Source organism: Sinocyclocheilus anshuiensis, unplaced genomic scaffold (assembly GCF_001515605.1).
Source record: "Sinocyclocheilus anshuiensis isolate Anshui unplaced genomic scaffold, SAMN03320099.WGS_v1.1 scaffold118, whole genome shotgun sequence".
In the NCBI taxonomy this organism is placed as follows: domain Eukaryota; kingdom Metazoa; phylum Chordata; class Actinopteri; order Cypriniformes; family Cyprinidae; genus Sinocyclocheilus; species Sinocyclocheilus anshuiensis.
The window spans coordinates 417214-434676 of record NW_015546020.1 but is presented as its reverse complement, the minus strand read 5'-3'; the positions used below and the strand labels follow the sequence as shown (position 1 = coordinate 434676).

Here is a 17463-nt window from a genome sequence, read left to right as displayed (position 1 = left end):
TTTGTCTTCTACTGAGGTTGTGGTTCAGGTTTTTGTGAGGGGTTTGGCTTATTTACAGTACTTCAGCTCTGACACTGAAATGACTTTTCTGAGAGCATTTACAAAAATTGACACCATGATGACAATCCTAAATCATGCTGTTCTTGTAACCAGGAAGCCCATAGTTCAGAGTTCAGTTAGATCTGCTGATGTTCTGTAGGCAGATAACGAGCTCTTTGAACGGGTGAATCCAGCAGGAGAAACCTGAGAGAACCAGGTACAGCACAGCTGAACATACTTCAAGAACTGAAAGAGACATGAGCTGGAGAAAACATCTATAACAGACAGATGATGTGAAAGAGTGGACCTTTACCTCGAATGCCCTACAGGTCTCCATGTTCATCCTCGCAAAGTTCTTGCATCTCAAATGCTTCATAAAACACAGACCATTACAATTTACAACATTTTTGTTACAACAAAGTACAAAGAATCACAATTTACAATGAAAGATCGATTTCAATAATGAAGACATTGAGGACAAGCAGCAAACATCTGAATATTATAATAAAAAATACATATTTTTGTAAATAAGTAAATAATTATTTTATGAAATGTGCTTAAATTACATTCAGATTAGCACAAGTAAAAGGATTGTGCATCAGGAACAGTTATGGAACATAATACATAACAATATATTACAAAAATACTTATTTGGCAGTTTGCTGTTGCTTCAGTGTCTTTCAGTGCAGTTATTACAGGCTCAGTTCCTGAGACTCAAGAGTTTTAATCATGGATACAATGGTGAGATTTCACAAACAAACAAGTAAAAACGCAAATCGTTACATCGACTTTAACATAAACAAAAGGATTCCTGCTGAAAACACCATCTTAGAGTAACGTGAATCTTGGGAATAACGGCATACTGGTGTTTCCTCTCTAGTGTTGTCAAGATAATACTAAAACTGTAAAGATGTAACATTACCAGTATCAGACAGCCGTTCTGTAAAGAGAGCTTGTCTTGCACTCAGTATGACATTTCTTGGTCAAAATGTTCATTTTATGTTAAGTATTCATGTTCACAGTCAGTCATGAAGTAGGCTAATGTATACAGAAATGGGCAAAACATCTTGCAGGTCTTGCAGTGTCATGCAAATGCTGCTGTTATTAATGATTACAAAAATCCTGAAAAGAAAAAGATTTGCTCACTGTTCCTGTCTGGATCAAATTAGCAGGAACCTAAATATACTGAAAAACCTCAAGCACTCTTTGTTCTGTTGCAGGAAACCCGTTTCTTGTCATCTTTTTGTGTAAATATATTTATACAGAATTAATATTTTTTTAAATGTATTATTTAAATTAATAAAAAATGAATTATAGCAAATTAGTTTTTGTAATATGTTAAAGCTGGTGTCGAGGTGAAACAGTATTTCTCTGTGAGTGTAGCGAGTTTAGCTGATGCTCTTCTCCCATTTCTCTTCACTCTCTCTTTGAATGAAGTATCATAATAATGAATAATGTTACGTTAGTGCAGGCCCGGTTTCAAACAAAATCAATAGCACCCTCAGTTAATGCTGTAATAATGGCATTTACCAAGTGGTAATAAGAGGCGAACCAAGATGAAGTGGGGGCCCCATGCAAAATTAATAGATGTGGCCTTTCTAAAAGATTATTTTGCTAATATATCTTTGTTACCTAGATATATATTTATACAACATACAAAAAGTAGTTAAAACACATAATAGAACATAAATTGTTTTTTTGTTTTTTTAAACAAAGTGCTTATTCTTTAACGAAATATCAATCTTCATCTTTATGGCAGAAGATACAATACTGTACAATACAATCTTGAAGATCCACTACAATCTTCATATTTACAGTAACGGATTGTCACCTTAAAAATGGTGCTTACGAGCCTTAGCTACAGCAAATGCTGTCACTATGTCCTCCATATCCAAAGACCGTTGTATGTTCCGTTCAATTGAAATTAGTGCCAGTGCTGACAGCCTCTCTTGGTTCATTGTTGACCTGAGGTATGCTTTTATCAGCTTTACTAGTTTTATTAGTTGACAACTAATTATGTTAACTCAACTAATTTAATGTAGAAGAGCTAAATAAATAATGTCAACTATGTAAATGTAATGATAATAATGTGCTGCTGCTAAGTGCAACCCTAGCTAGCCTGTTTCCCAGTAACCCTATTAGTAATTGGACTATTACCAGTAATTCATCTTGCAAATAATTAAACGAAAATAAGCTGGAATTAACAACAAAAACATTTGTTTGTCATATAATTATCCTTAAATCTTATCTCCATCATTTACTGCTGTCATGTTTCCTCTTTTCCTCCTCTTCTTGCTTTTTTTCCGCTTCTGGCTGCCAGACGGATAAGTCCTCTTCATGTTTAAATTAGCAAATGCACGAGTAAGCGCTGTGCCAGTTTGAAAACGGCGGCCGACTCATCATCACAAGGGAAAAGCAAGCACATCCAGTGTAACGCGAGAGGGGGCCCCCTAGGGGTGATGCATATATATTGCTCCATGTTATATTAAAGGGGTCATATGATGCTGCTAAGAGAGAGAGAGAGAGAGAGAGAGAGCACCCTCACTAATTTAAGAAACACCCTCAGTGATTTGATTCCGGAGCCGGGCCTGCGTTGGTGTCGCATTGGCAGCATTAGTCTCAGTCGGGGACGTCTGACTGGCAGGGGGCCCTCACGGCAGTTTTGTGTTTCCACTTTAAGCACTGGACGAAACTAAAGTATGTCTAAATTCAGGACTGACACCCATTATTTTTAAGATTTTCTCCTAAATCAGCAAGTTATGAGCTACTTTTAGCCTTAATATGTTTTGTGAATGCGGGCCCAGGACTTTAACAAATGCACTAATTGTGTCATGTCAATGTGCAAGACTACATCTGGTCTCAAATCACTACTGCCACTTATTCCATTTCAGTTTGTATTTTTTGTATATACTCTCGACCTGAGTAGGCCTTTATATGAATGAATTATGCATTTATATAGCACTTTATTGTTGTACACCCAAAGCGCTTTACAATCATGAGGGGCTCTCTCCTCAACCACCACCAGTGTGCAGCATCCACTTGGATGATGCGACGGCAGCCACAGGACAACGGCGCCAGTGCGCTCACCACACACCAGCTACAGGTGGAGAGGAGAGAGAGTCATAGAGCCAATCAAGTGGATGGGGATTATTAGGACACCATGATAGCCAAGGGCCAGTGGAGGGAATTTGGCCAGGACAAAATATATGGCTGTGGCATATCAAGATTCACAGAAAATAAAAGAAATGAACAGGACTGATGTGAGTTAAACAAAAAATACAAGAGACCATATACCACAACATACACATGAAACCGTATACACACTCACACAAATTTTGCAAAACAGATCTGAATCTGTTTTTATGTTTGTTTGTTTTGGTTTGGTTTTGCAGAGAGACAGACAAAAAGTCTTTTGAATTTGATAGTATCTCACCTGATCAGCACACTTCCTCATGATGTCTGTTTGGACAACAAAAAGTCACATTACATTGGTTAGAGTAAAAAAATGGAAATTAAAGACTTTTAAAATCTCAAATTTCCATCATGTCAAATCAGCTGTATGTAACACTCACTGTTCCTTCTTGAATGCCACTTGCAAGAGTAAAATAAACCAGCAGATGCGACCAGCAGCAGCAGAACAGCAGAAACAGCAGCATATACTCCTGTTAGGTCAGCTGAAAACAGACAGTCGTTAATACTAGTGAGAAATCCTGTATTTACCAAACATCTTTGACTGATATTTGACTGAGCTTTCTTCTTTGGGCATCAGTTCTTTATGGAAGCCCGTTTCTTCCACTGAATTAAAAAAAAAAAAAAAGGTAGTTGCATACCAAAACTCGCAATTTGAGAAAAAAAAAAAAAAACACAGAACTACGAGATATAAACATGTAATTCTGACTTTATAACATGCAATTGCGATTTTAAATCACATAAACTCTGACTTTGTAAATCACAGCTGCGAGTTTATATCTTGCAAATCTTAGGGGGGAAAAAAAAAAGTCAGAATTGCGAGATGTAAACTCGAAATTGCAAGAAAAAAATTATGAGACAAAAAGTTGCAATTACCTTTTTTATTTTATTTTTTTTATTCAGTGGCAGGAATGGGCTTCCATAGTTTTATTATATTTATGTAACTAATAAAGAACGCCACCTGGTGGTATTTAAAGGAAGAGCAGCTAAACATTATAGTACTACAGCTCAACAGGAAACAGCAGCACAATTTTTATTTTTTTTGTTCAGCACAAAAAAAACAACAACTGTTTGTTTTGTCATTTGATGTGCATGAGAAGGTGAAAGAGATGACCTTGATTATATTTTAACATTGAATCAAAGATGACGTTTTCAAAAAGGCCGCAATTAAAACTTTACACTGCTTTTCTAAACCTGCTCAACGGAAAATGACTAAATGGCTAAATGATACTCACCAGTGACAGTAACACTGAAGCTCCTAGTGATGTCGATTTAGTTGCTGTTGATCTGTAGTTTATAAACTCCAGAGTCTGTGGTTCTGGTGTTTGTGATGGTCAGAGATCCAGTCTGATTGTCCAGCTGCAGTCTGTCTCTGAATCTCCCGTCACACTGATCATCTGTGGTATTACTGAGATCTCCAGTGATTTGAGTGATGAGAGTGTGATTGAAATACCATTTTATCACATTTGGGTTTTTTATTACACGAGTGTCTAAAGTAACAGATTCTCCCTCCTTCACTGACTTTCTCTTCATTTCATCTCGTTGAGCAGCAAAAACACCTGAAACACAAACCAACAGCTGCTGGAGGATCTTTTGCTGAAAACAACAAACAAACCACACGACATGAGAGAACTGTGGCTATGAAAGCAATTTTCATGCTCTTTCTGAAAAGCAAGATTTGTCCACTTTTTGTGCTTATGTAGCATACTTTTTTTTGTTGTTGCATCAAATCCTCTGAAAAGATGATCAGAGATGGTTTGATGAAAAAAAAATCTTCTCCCAAAATGGTAACACACCAACCGACAAACAAAACAAAACTATTGAACTAAACTACAACTACTAACTGTACAATGTTTTTAAACACAATGACTCACCATGTGGAGCAACTCTGAAGGTCTTTTCACTGACTTTTCTCTGATGATCTGTATTTAAGATGCTGCTGATAATCTCTAGTTCATAATGTCCATAGTCTGTGGTTCTGATGTTTGTGATGGTCAGAGATCCAGTCTGATGATCCAGCTTCAGTCTGTCTCTGAATCTCTCAGTACCTTTATTACACTGAACATGTACAGAAATGACTGAGATCTCCAGTGATTTCAGCGATGAGACTGTCATTATTAAACCATCTAACACCTTTCTGCTGGTTTGTTTTAACATCAGTGTATAAAGTCACTGAATCTTCCTCCATCACAAACGCTGATACTCCATCTGAACCAACACCAGAAAATCCTGAAGAAGAAATTAACATTTAATTATAAACCAAACAAAATGATACAACAGGAATTTTTTTTTACACATCATAAAAACTGTGGATATTGAATATGTCTGGATTCATAATGTAACGCATGCAAACAAACAATACTCTTAAAACGTCAATAAATGCAAAGTTTAAAAAATAAAAAAAACTCACCAATGGAAAAAACTAAATAATTTAAAATCATACTGAACTAAATTTGTAGTTAAATCTACAAACTCCACTTTAACAGTGAATGTGTTTTTAAAGAAATGATCTATGTGCTATATGTGAATTAAAATACAGGTGAAGAGAAAAAAAACACATCTGAATATCATTAAACACATCAATGATGTGATTTAAATGTACAAGACTTGCTTTTAAACACAATGTCTCACCATATACAGCGACACTGAAGATTTTTCTACTGATTCTGCCGCTTTTGCTGATGATCTTGAGTTGACAGAGTCCAGAGTCTGTGTTTCTGATGTTCATGATGGTCAGAGATCCAGTCTGATGATCCAGCTTCAGTCTCTCTCTGAATCTGTCAGAACCTTTATTACACTGAACATCTGTGCAGATATAACGGAGATCTCCAGTAATTGCAGCTATTTGAAAGCCATCAAAATACCACATAATCTTTTCTGGTTTGTCTGTTTTGAAACCAGTCTGTAGAGTGACTGAATCTCCCTCCTTCACTGACACTGACCCTCCATCTTTATCAGCACTAGACACACCTGAAGAAGAAATGAACTATTAATCATATTAGCCAATCAAAATTATACAACAGGAAACAAAATTTCTACAAATTTACAGTTTCAAGAAACTGTGCCATTTGCCACCACATTAAGGTACAACATCTTTTATTTTTAAAAGATACTGTTTGAATATCCCACATAAATGTTTTCATTGGCATTTTTACTCATTTGGCAGAAACTTTTATCCAAATCAGACTCACAATGTTTCTAATGTACATTATTCAGATTATGCACTGATGTAAAATGTCAACATTTATGAAGCCATGTTACATTTAGATAAAGTTTTTATTTAAGTTACTAATCTGAGCATTTACAGGGATCACATTTTCAAAATATTTCAAATCATGATGATGGTATAAAGTGTCTAAGTTAGAGATCTGTTATTTTGCAGTATGTAAATATATCTGCATAGCACAGTAGTGTCCTACTTAAATGTATAGTTTTAAGGGGGTCTGAATACTTTCCGTACCCACTGTATATAGGCCTACGCGTAAGAGTTCATGCATGAATGAGAAAATAAAGAGTGGAACGTGTTTGATGTTAAATAGAGTTATTAAAGGCTGGGTAGGTGATTTGGCTCAAAAACATTTTCTGTTATGCTGGTTGAAAGTCTCTTCACATCCCGATAGCAATCACTAAGTTAAGTGGTCTATATTTGTTTATATGTATTTATATTTTCTGTGGAAGGTTTAGGACCATAAAATGTTCATCCAATCAAAATGTTCGGCCCAAACATTACGATAGGCTGTCCTGCCTGTCAAAATATATATTTGCATACCTCTGCGCACCCTGTTTGTGCAGACATGATACGTCATCAGCACGTTCCAGCCAGAATGAAAGGCGTTATTATTGTAATATTATGCGCTTTGTACTTTAATGTTTTATCGCTGGTGAATGAGACATGAGGTAATCTGACAGTGCTGCATTCAACCCTCCACCAACGCCGTCTCTCATCGTGTCGCTGGTCAGCCTCTGCTCTGTCTGTGTGCGTTCATGTGTTTTGGAGGAGGCGTGGCTTTGGAGAGTGATTTGCAGGGAGGGTGGGATCTTATGCTTTCAAAGCTAACTTGCTATTGCTAGCCTTTTCAAAATTGCCTACCCTACCTTTAATGCTGCATGTCAACTGTTCTGAGCATCTTTCATGCTGGCCTTGGACAGTCGGTTAAAATTGCCGGGGGCCTCCCCACAGCCATGGGCCCCTATAATCGTCACCACCTTTCTCCTATTAGCGACGGCCAGGGATGGGCAGTATTTCAGTTACATACGTATCAGTTACAATACATACGTTTAAAATACGTATTTGAAATACAAAATACTATTTTGTATTTTAAAGCAGTTGGGAAAAAAAATCTGCGGATGCCCTGAACTGCAACGTGAAAAAAAAAATAATTCAAGGTAGGAGAGAAAATATATCTAGTGTCCTAGACCCTTCCTGAGCCTAAGTCCTAAGAATGTTTTTCTCTTTCATCTTTTTTTCTCTCCAAAAATGTTTTCCCCCCTCTCTATCAAAAACTTTTTTGATTTAAACACTTTTTTTCTCTCTTCGAAAACTTTTCTTTTCTCACGTTTTTCGCTCTTTTCATTTTTTTTTCTCTCACTTCAAATTATTTTTCTCTCTCCGATTCAACACGAGTGAAAAAAAATGATGGCTAGCTAAAGTTAGCATGTACCCTGACCTGGAAGGGACATGTTCGGTTCACTTACGGTAAACGGGAAGGGACATTAACGGTTCACTTCGGCTAGTTTTGTATGGTTTTGTCACGGACACGACCATTTTGTCAAGGGAATGACATCGTTATGTCGTGGCCACGCGATGTGGAGCCTATGTTGAATATATGTTTTTCAACGGCTCTTGCTGCATCCCAATTCGCATACTATCCGTCCTAAATAGTATTCGAAAATAGAATTAGTATGTCCCAAATCATAGTATGTTTAAAAATGTATGCCAAAGATTCCCGGATGGTCTACTACTTCCGGTTAGAATTCGAAGTGCAGATCGATGCACACTCTAACGGCTAATATTGCTCACAACACATTGCACGGTGGACGAGGATTCTGTTAGAACTACAAACACGCATAAAAAGTGTTAAAAACTACAAACATGGTGGATATACGCGACCAATGGACAGGTAGAGAAAGGGATTTGAGTGATAAATAATCAATGTCTAACTTGATGAAAACGATGGTACGCATAACGCAGTTATGACGAAGTAGTATGTCCCAAAGCTTGCCTGCTATTCTTCTACATAATCAAAAGTATGTACTTTTTCTTCACAAAAAGAGTACATACTTTTAGGACATAGTATAAGTAGGCGAATTGGGACGCAGCATCTGTGTTGAGGGAACTCGTGGCCAAGGAAACAAACGCCTAACTCGTGGCAACGTGTAAACAAACCTGCGTGATCATGGCAACCTGGGATTATCAGAAATGGATATTATTAATTAATTAATATTTTATTTTGAATTAAGTATGACAAAGGCAGTGCTGCAAGACATGAATATCAGGCTACGTTTACACTAGTGTGTTTTCGTTTTAAAACGGCGTTTTAAAATGAAAATGATCCTTGTCTACACTGGCGTTTGCACAGCATTTCAGAAATGATCTCCGTCCACACTACACAACTGAAAACGCAGGTCACATGACCATTCATGCAGCTACAACAATGAGCATGATGTTATTGTTTACGCGGTCGCCAAGGATATGCAGAGCGAATGTGGGCAGCCACGCCATCGTTTTCAAAAGTCTCCGTTTTGGTCCGTTTACACTAAAACACAACGCCGGAGTTTTCAAACTAAAACGGGGTCTGCAGCATTTACGAAATCTCCATTTTCGATTGTCGAAAATGGCGGAGTAGTGTAAGCGACAGGCGCAACAGTAGCAAACGTTATGCGTTTTAAAAATAAAACGCACTATGTAAACGTAGCATTAGGCTACATTAGCCTATTATATTCCGCACAATGTGTTGATAGGCTACCTCCTGCCCGTGACAGCATTCTAAGATAGATAGATAGATAGATAGATAGATAGTAACTTCCCGTAAGTGCGCCTAGATAGGCCACGAGGAGCATTGAGCTAAAATGTAATCTTTTATTTCGGCAAGTAATAAGTCAGCTATATTAGTAAACATAATTAGGCATATAAACATGTAGCTAATTAGCGGGGTTTAGTAAGGAAGCATTGTATGATTGCTATTTATTAAATAGGTAACACTGCAATAAAACTGCGTATACATTAGCACAGTATACTGTGCATTAACTGATATTAAGAAGTTTTTTAACTTTTTACTCTCTCCCAACGCTTTTCTCTCCTCAATTATTTTTTCTCTCTTCATAAACATTTTTTTTCTTCAAAAACTTCTTTCTCTCCAAAAACTTTTTTCTGTAATTTTTTTTCTCTCACCAAAAACTTTATTTCTCTCTTCAAATTTTTTTCTCTATCAAAATTTTTTTCTCTCTTTAAATATTTTTTCTCTCTCCAAAAACTTTATTTTTCTCGCTTCCGTTTTTTTCCTCTCTCTCTGTATTTTTTTTCTCTATTCACATTTTCTCTCTCACAAAACTTTTTTCTCTCTACAACTTTTTCTCTCTCTGCAAAAAAAAAAAATTCTCTCTTAAAAAACTTTGTCTATCATAAAACTTTTTTCTTTAACATTTTTTTTTCTCTTTCACAAAACTTTTTTTTTCTCTCATTTTTTTTCTTTCACAAAACCTTTTTTTCTTTCACACTTTTTTTCTCTCTCACAAAATATCATGCATAAGTTTTACATACACTACCAATCAAATGTTTTTGAACAGTAAGATTTTTAATGTTTTTTAAAGAATCTCTCTCACAAAATATCATGCATAAGTTTTACATACACTACCAATCAAATGTTTTTGAACAGTAAGATTTTTAATGATTTTTAAAGAATTCTCTTCTGCGCACCAAGCCTGCATTTATTTGATCTAAAATACAGCAAAAGCAGTAATAATAACTATTATAACTAATAACTGCTTTCTATTTGAATATATTTTAAAATGTAATTTATTCCTGTGATCAATGCTAAATTTTCAGGATCATATATTTGTTTATATTTTTTTATATTTCTCATACCATGAAATAAGACGACATAAAAAGTACCGCTTATTTAATTTTCCACCAAATGTTGTTTTCCATACATTTGTTAAAGGCATGCCTTTATTACATTTAATAAAGGCATGTATATTAGATTTGTAATGTTGAGTCTTTTTTTTTTTTCCAAACATTCCATGAAGAACATTTACTTAAATCGAAATTGAAGGAAAAAGCATTTAATTATTAAATTTAACTCACCAGTGACATTAACAATGAAGCTCTTTATGATGCTGATTCTGCTGCTGCTGTTGATCTGTATCTTGCAATCTCCAGAGTCTGTAGTTCTGATGTCTGTGATGGTCAGAGATCCAGTCTGATGATCCACCTTCAGTCTACCTCTGAATCCCTCATCACCATCTTCACAGCTCTTACTCTGATCTCTAGTGATTTCAGTCATGCAAATGTCATTAAAATACCACATCATCGGATAATTCAGGTTGTTTATTACATCAAACTCTAAAGTGACAGATTCTCCCTCCTTCACCGACTTCATCTTCATTTCATCTCGTTCAGCGGCAGAAACACCTAAAACATAAAATAACAGCTGATTGAGGGATCTTTTGCTGAAAAGCAAATTCCACAACATGAGAGAACTGTGGAAATAAAAGTGATTGTCATGGACTTCCTTGATTTTCAGCCTGAAAAGCAAAATTTTGTTTTTGTGAAACATATTTTGCATTTATATACTTTTTGAACTTTGGATTCCGATTTGGATTCACCGGAACAAAACAATGTTTGTTAAAAATAAAATGTTTTATATCATAGAGAACTACATTTGTAGTTAAATCTACAAATTCCAAAAACAGTAAATGTGTTTTTGAAGAAATTATCTACATACTGTATGTGAATTAATATACAGGTAAAGAGAAAAAAAAACACCTCTAAATATCACTAAAAACAACAATGATGTGATTTAAATATACAAGACCAGCTTTTACACATAATGACTCACCATGAACAGCAACACTGAAGGTGTCATGACTGATGCCACTGTCTCTGATGATCTCTAGATGATAGACTCCATAGTCTGTGGTTCTGATGTTCATGATGGTCAGAGATCCAGTCTGATGATTCAGCTTCAGTCTGTCTCTGAATCTCTCATCACTATATTTACACTGAACATCTGTGCAGATAAAACTGAGATCTTCAGTGATTTGAGCGATGCGGATTTCATAAAAATACCATCTAATCTCTTTTTGCTGATTTGTTTCAACATCAGTGTGTAGAATGACTGAATCTCCCTCCATCACGGACACACTGTCTGTATGAACACCGTAAACACCTGAAAAAATTAACAATCATAAGCCAAACAAAACATTCAGGAAAGTGCTGTGAAAATATTCTTTCTACAGATCATAGAGCTTGCGAGTGATAAGGTAAGTAAGTGCAAGACAGGCAGTTCTCACATAGTGGATCAGACACCTACGAGATCAAAGATGAATATATTTTGTGAGTTTCATCACTAAATAACACTCACCAGTGACATCAACAATGAAGCTCCTTATGATGTTGAACCGGATGGTGGTTATCAGCAGATAATAGAGTCCAGAGTCTTCACTTCTGGTGTTTGTGATGGTCAGAGATCCAGTCATATGATTCAGCTTCAGTCTGCCTCTGAATCTCTCGTCAGCATATAAACACTGAACATCTGTACAGATAAAACTAAGATCTCCATTGATTTCAGCGATGTGAACGTCATTAAAAAGCCATTTCATCAAATAATTTGGGTTTTTTATTACACCAGGATCTAAAGTGACAGATTCTCCCTCCTTCACTGACTTTCTCTTCATTTTCTCTCATTCAGGAACATCTGAAACACAAACCAACAGCTGCTGGAGGATCTTTCTGCTGAAAACAACGAACAAACTACACAACATGAAAGAGCTGTGAATATTAAAGTGATCGTATAAGGAACATAATGACTCACCATAGACAGAAACACTGAAGAGCTGAAGAAGACTGTCGCTGCTGCTGTTGGTCTGTAGTTTATAAACTCCAGAGTCTGTGGTTGTGATGTTCATGATGGTCAGAGATCCAGTCTGATGATCCAGCTGCAGTCTGTCTCTGAATCTCTCATCAGCATCTTCACACTGAACATCTGTGCAGGTCTTATTGGGATCTCCACTGATTTCAGCGATGCGAATGTCATTAAAATACCATCTAATCTCCTCTTGTTGGATGGTTTCGACATCAGTGTATAAAATGACTGAATCTCCTTCCATCACTGACACTGACACTATATCTGCCCCAACACCGGAAAAACCTGAAGAAGAAATTAACAATTAATTATAAGCCAGCAAATGCATATAGGGGGAGAGTGGGCCACAACACTTGTTGGCTTTCTCAGTTTGCGTAAACACACTTGGGTTTCAGAATATTTCATTTTCCCCACATTTCACACGTTTAGTACAAATATGTGGCCTTGTTTCATTAGTAGGCTACACTGTAGTGCTAAATAATTAAGATTAAAAGCAGAATTGTCTCGTCAAACACAAAAATCGAGTTGAAACAACCCCAGCAAGAAATTTACTTTTGCTGTGGTTAAATGTTCAGTGATATCTTACAAAGATTGTCGAATGGTAGCGCAATTTCTCTATATAGCGTTTCAATACACTAGTCATGCTCGTCTGTGGAAACATTTAAATGGCCGTCGCACACCGGACGAGAAGCGCAGCGCCGACACTAGGTTCATTCTTGAAGCGAATTTTTGCACCTCCGTGAAGTTGGCACCCCATAAAAAGAAATAATCACCAAAACTATGCCATTCGTTTGTGCTACGTTTGTGCTGATTTGTGCCGCGAAAACGAACATTTGTGCTGGTTTGGTGTTTGAGATATTAAACATTATTTTTTTGACCGTGTGACGTCATATGATGCGATTTCAATTTTTCCTTTCTCTTTGGAGTGTTACAAGCTCTTGGTGCATAAAGAAGATCTGTAAAGTTGCAAAAACTAAAGTCTCAAATCCAAAGAGATATTCTTTATAAACGTTGAGCCAGCCACTCCTACCTAAAACGGCTCGTTCTAACACGCCCCCACATGTCTACGTGACTATGTGGGAAGATTTGCATAACGCCTCCCAAATGTTCACACAAAGAAAGAAGGCGTAACTTTTATTCTCGCTGTAGTATTGTTGTTGCCGCCGCCATATCCTGAAGACGCTGTGTGCTTCATTGTGAAAGCAAAACTACTTTGTTTGGTCTTCCAAAAGAGGACGATATGACCAGAAGAGATATTCTTAATATTAAATAATAATATTAAAGCGCTGTTCCTCTGTTTTAGCCTACTAGTAGGCTAAGTGAAAGCTGGGAGGTTCAATCCTGTCATTACAAATGTTGAAGACACTTGGTTGATGTGATGATCTTCAGCAATGTAATTTAGTATAGTATCATTTAGTTATTCATATTTAGTCATTTAGTTTAGTATAATTTAGTCATTTAGCAATAGGTTCTTGCTGTTAGTCCCATGTTCACTTTAAGAGCTGGGGGTTGGACTAGAGAGAGTGGGGAGAGTTGAGAGTCCAGAGTTTGCTGAGAGCGAGAGCATCGAGGTGTTTTTCTGTTATGTATGGCCTGGGTTGCAGCCAAAACCAGTCTCTTTGCTGCTCTTCTCGCGCTCAATTAAAGCGACAGCACACTTTTGATGGACAATACATTTTTTCACACAAAAAGTGCTAAAGATCCACAGGATAAGTATGTCTTGGAGCATGTCAGGATAGAAAACCCTGCTGGAAAAAAAAGAAAGAATTTGTAATGGTTTTACTGGTTATAATTATTCCATTGGTTTTAATGGAAACCGTAGGCTAATGGTCCCTGGTAATTTGTCTTTCCACCTTCTATTGGTGGCTTGTTAAAACCACTAAATCCTAATGGGGTTTTAATAGTTAATAGATGATGGTTTGTAATATTTGTAGGCTAATGGTATTTGTAGTGGAAACCATTAGAACAATTAGAAACAATATGGTTTCTATTGTGGGGGGGGGGGGTTTCCAGCAGGGAATGAAGAATCAAATATGTATATAAGATTTACCCATTTAAACCTGTTTTTAATTATTCCGTTTGGGTGAAAATATGGTAACAAACACAACTTTAATGCGCATCTGATTGACAGATAAACCACACACTCATATTTCAGCGTTGATAGAGTGTCCAGAATCTCAACTCAAATGCTCTTTTTTAAGCTTAACTTTAAATATAAATTTAGCCACAAAGTGAAGTATGCTGATGGTCTTACAATAACAAAACTCCTAATGGAGTCAACTCAGTCGGTCTACACAGCATGAGACAAGGGATTGTTGTGTGTTTGTCTTCACTGAAACATGGCTAAACGACAATATCCTGGACTGCGCTATTCAGCTGCACGGACTCAGCTGCTACCGAGCGGACAGAGATACAGCACTGTCTGGTAAGACTCGCGGGGGTGGCTTGTGTGTGTACGTCAACAAAGAGTGGTGTAACAATGCTGTGGTAGTGACAAAACACTGTTCATCGCTGGTGGAGTTTATGTTTGTGAAGTGTCGACCGTTCTATCTGCCGCGGGAGTTCACGGCCATTGTTATTGTCGCAGTTTACATCCCCCCGTGTGCAAACGCTAAGGACGCGCTTCGCGAGCTGTACATCGCCATCAGCGAACAACAAACCAATAACCCTGACGGCTTTTTCGTAATAGCCGGTGACTTCAACCACGCAAACTTAAATACAGTGTTGCCAAAGTTCTACCAACATGTGAACTTTGCAACAAGGGGTTTTACTGCTTTACTGTATAGGTTTTTACTGTTTTACTTCATTGTTGTATGCCTGTATTTATGTAACACCGTGGTCCTGTGAGGCACGACATTTCGTTCCACTGTATGTCCCCACATGCAGCAGAATGACAATAAAGCTCAACTTGAACTTGACTTGACTTGACCTGGCTGGCATAACTCAGAATTATGGCTTTGGACAGATTTTAGTACATATTTTGGTGAGGGGTTTGGCATTAAAGAACTTTGTACTTAAGTATGACACTGAAATAACATTTCTAAGAGCATTTACAAAAACAGAACCATAATAAATTTCTCCAACTAAATCCCACTGTTCTTCTCAACTCCAAATCTCAGCGCCAAAGAGATTTCCAGGACTCCATCTTCCTTGCAATGCAAGAACTTGGCAGTACAAAAAAAGAAGATTAAGAAGTTAAAAAGCTTCATATGAAGCAGAATGTTACAAGTTTTCAACACTTTTTGTTTTGTTAACAAAGGAAGTATAATTTTACCAATGAAAACATTCAGTGTTACGTAGCAAACATCTGAACATTATAATACAAAGTGCATATTTTTGTCATATCTGTAAATAAACTTTGGTGAATTGTGAATAAAACATTAATTTGCTTAAAACCAATAAAGGCTCATGCAGCCTCAAGTAACATATACAGAAGGTAATATATAACAAAATATGAAAAAATGCCTATTTGGCATTTTGTCAGACATTTCCTGTTAAGCAGGTTCAGTTCCTGAGATTGAGAGATTTGATCATGGTGATATTTTTTCACAGTGCCTGCAGAGAGTTTTGCTTACTTGTGCATTTAGGTTATTTCTTTATTTATTTTAAGAATCAGAGATTTTTTTTTTTTTACATCTCAAAAATCTAACTGGGAATTTCTCACTTCGATTCAATGGTGTAAAAATATCCATATTTGATACCATTTTCAATACCATGAAAACTTTACTGTAGTGAAATTATAATATGATATTATAGTATGTTTGTCTTCATTTGCCAGAGTTAAACCCTCAAGCATGGCTCAATACCAATTTAGATGTTACAGAAAAAACTACTAGCCTAATTTATGCAAAGTTAAAATATTATCAAACATAAGACAAGTCAGTAATAAAAACAAACAAAGTACAACCAATGACACACAACAGAAATAAAATACAATAGAACAAATATACAAATGACGATATACAAAAAATAAATAATTAAATAAAACAGGCTTTAAGTCACTTCAACAACGAGTGGATCTAATAATGATACGGATGAGCTCTTCCTCAGCTGTTTATGTTCCCTTAAGACATAACCGATGTGTTTACAAGGATACTCGCAAATTCTAGTATTTTCTGACATATTTATCCGTTCAAGTGCAAGAACACGCGACACAGAACTCACTTCAGCATTCGCGCACTATCGGAGAGACTCCGGTCTACCTGAACACCATACTTGAATAAAAGTACAGATACCTTACAGTGAAAATGACTCCATTAAGTTATCAATTCCCAAAACAACTGGAGTAAAAGTCTTATCTGATTGTAACAGTACTTAAGTATTTTACTCAAAGTAATGCATAATGCACTAGTCTCAAAGATGCACTAGTCAAAGAGACATGCCAGTGAAAAACAAGGAAGAGTTGATTTGGGAGGAGAGCAATCACATTTATTTTCTAAAACCAAAATAAAACAGAACACCTCAAAAATGCAAAAAAAAAAAAAAAACCTTCAAAAAGTTCTCTTCAGTATAACAGATAAATAAAATAACTAAACTGTCATTGTTTCCATTTGATTCCCTTAACAGTGTGTTGGGTGATGCATAAGGATCCTATACATGCTAAACTTCTTTGTAAATGTATAACAGTTTGTCCGTATATAGACATTGTTCTTTCTTCCCCCTACTGTTAAAGTAAAAGTGAAGTGAAAGTTACGTGACATGTGGCCAAGTATGGTTACCCATTCTAGGAATTAGTGCTCTGCATTTAACCCATCCTTAGTGCACACACACACCGTGAACACACACCTGGAGCAGTGGGCAGCCATTTATGCTGCGGCGCCCAGGGAGCAGTTGGGGGTTCGGTGCCTTGCTCAAGGGCACCTCAGTCGTGGTATTGAAGGTGGGAGAGAGCACTGTACATTCACTCCCCCCACCTACAATCCCTGCCGGACCTGAGACTCGAACTCGCAAGTTGGGACTGGGTCTGTTGGGACCTCCGCTGGGAAGGAAATATAAGAACCGGACCTCTTGTAACTTTAATTGTATACCCCTGAATTAAATATTAAACTTTACCTTAACTTAAAGGGGTCATATGATGCTGCTAAAAAGAACATTATTTTGTGTATTTGGTGTAATGAAATGTGTTTATGCGGTTTAAAGTTAAAAAAACACA

General features: G+C 36.7%; 1 protein-coding gene across 1 annotated transcript in view; it reads right to left on the bottom strand.

Annotated features, from left to right (window-relative positions):
- The window catches only part of LOC107698570 (uncharacterized), a 120717-nt gene extending 108580 nt beyond the window's left edge, over nucleotides 1-12137 (bottom strand). The window contains exons 1-4 of the mRNA XM_016499613.1: nucleotides 11811-12137; nucleotides 11286-11615; nucleotides 10706-10858; nucleotides 5432-5436 (exon numbers count right to left, since the gene is read on the bottom strand). Coding sequence (XP_016355099.1) covers nucleotides 5432-5436; nucleotides 10706-10858; nucleotides 11286-11615; nucleotides 11811-12123 — 801 coding nt within the window. The 5' untranslated portion in view covers nucleotides 12124-12137. The remainder of the gene's footprint in view (nucleotides 1-5431; nucleotides 5437-10705; nucleotides 10859-11285; nucleotides 11616-11810) is intronic.
- Nucleotides 12138-17463: the final 5326 nt, after the last annotated feature.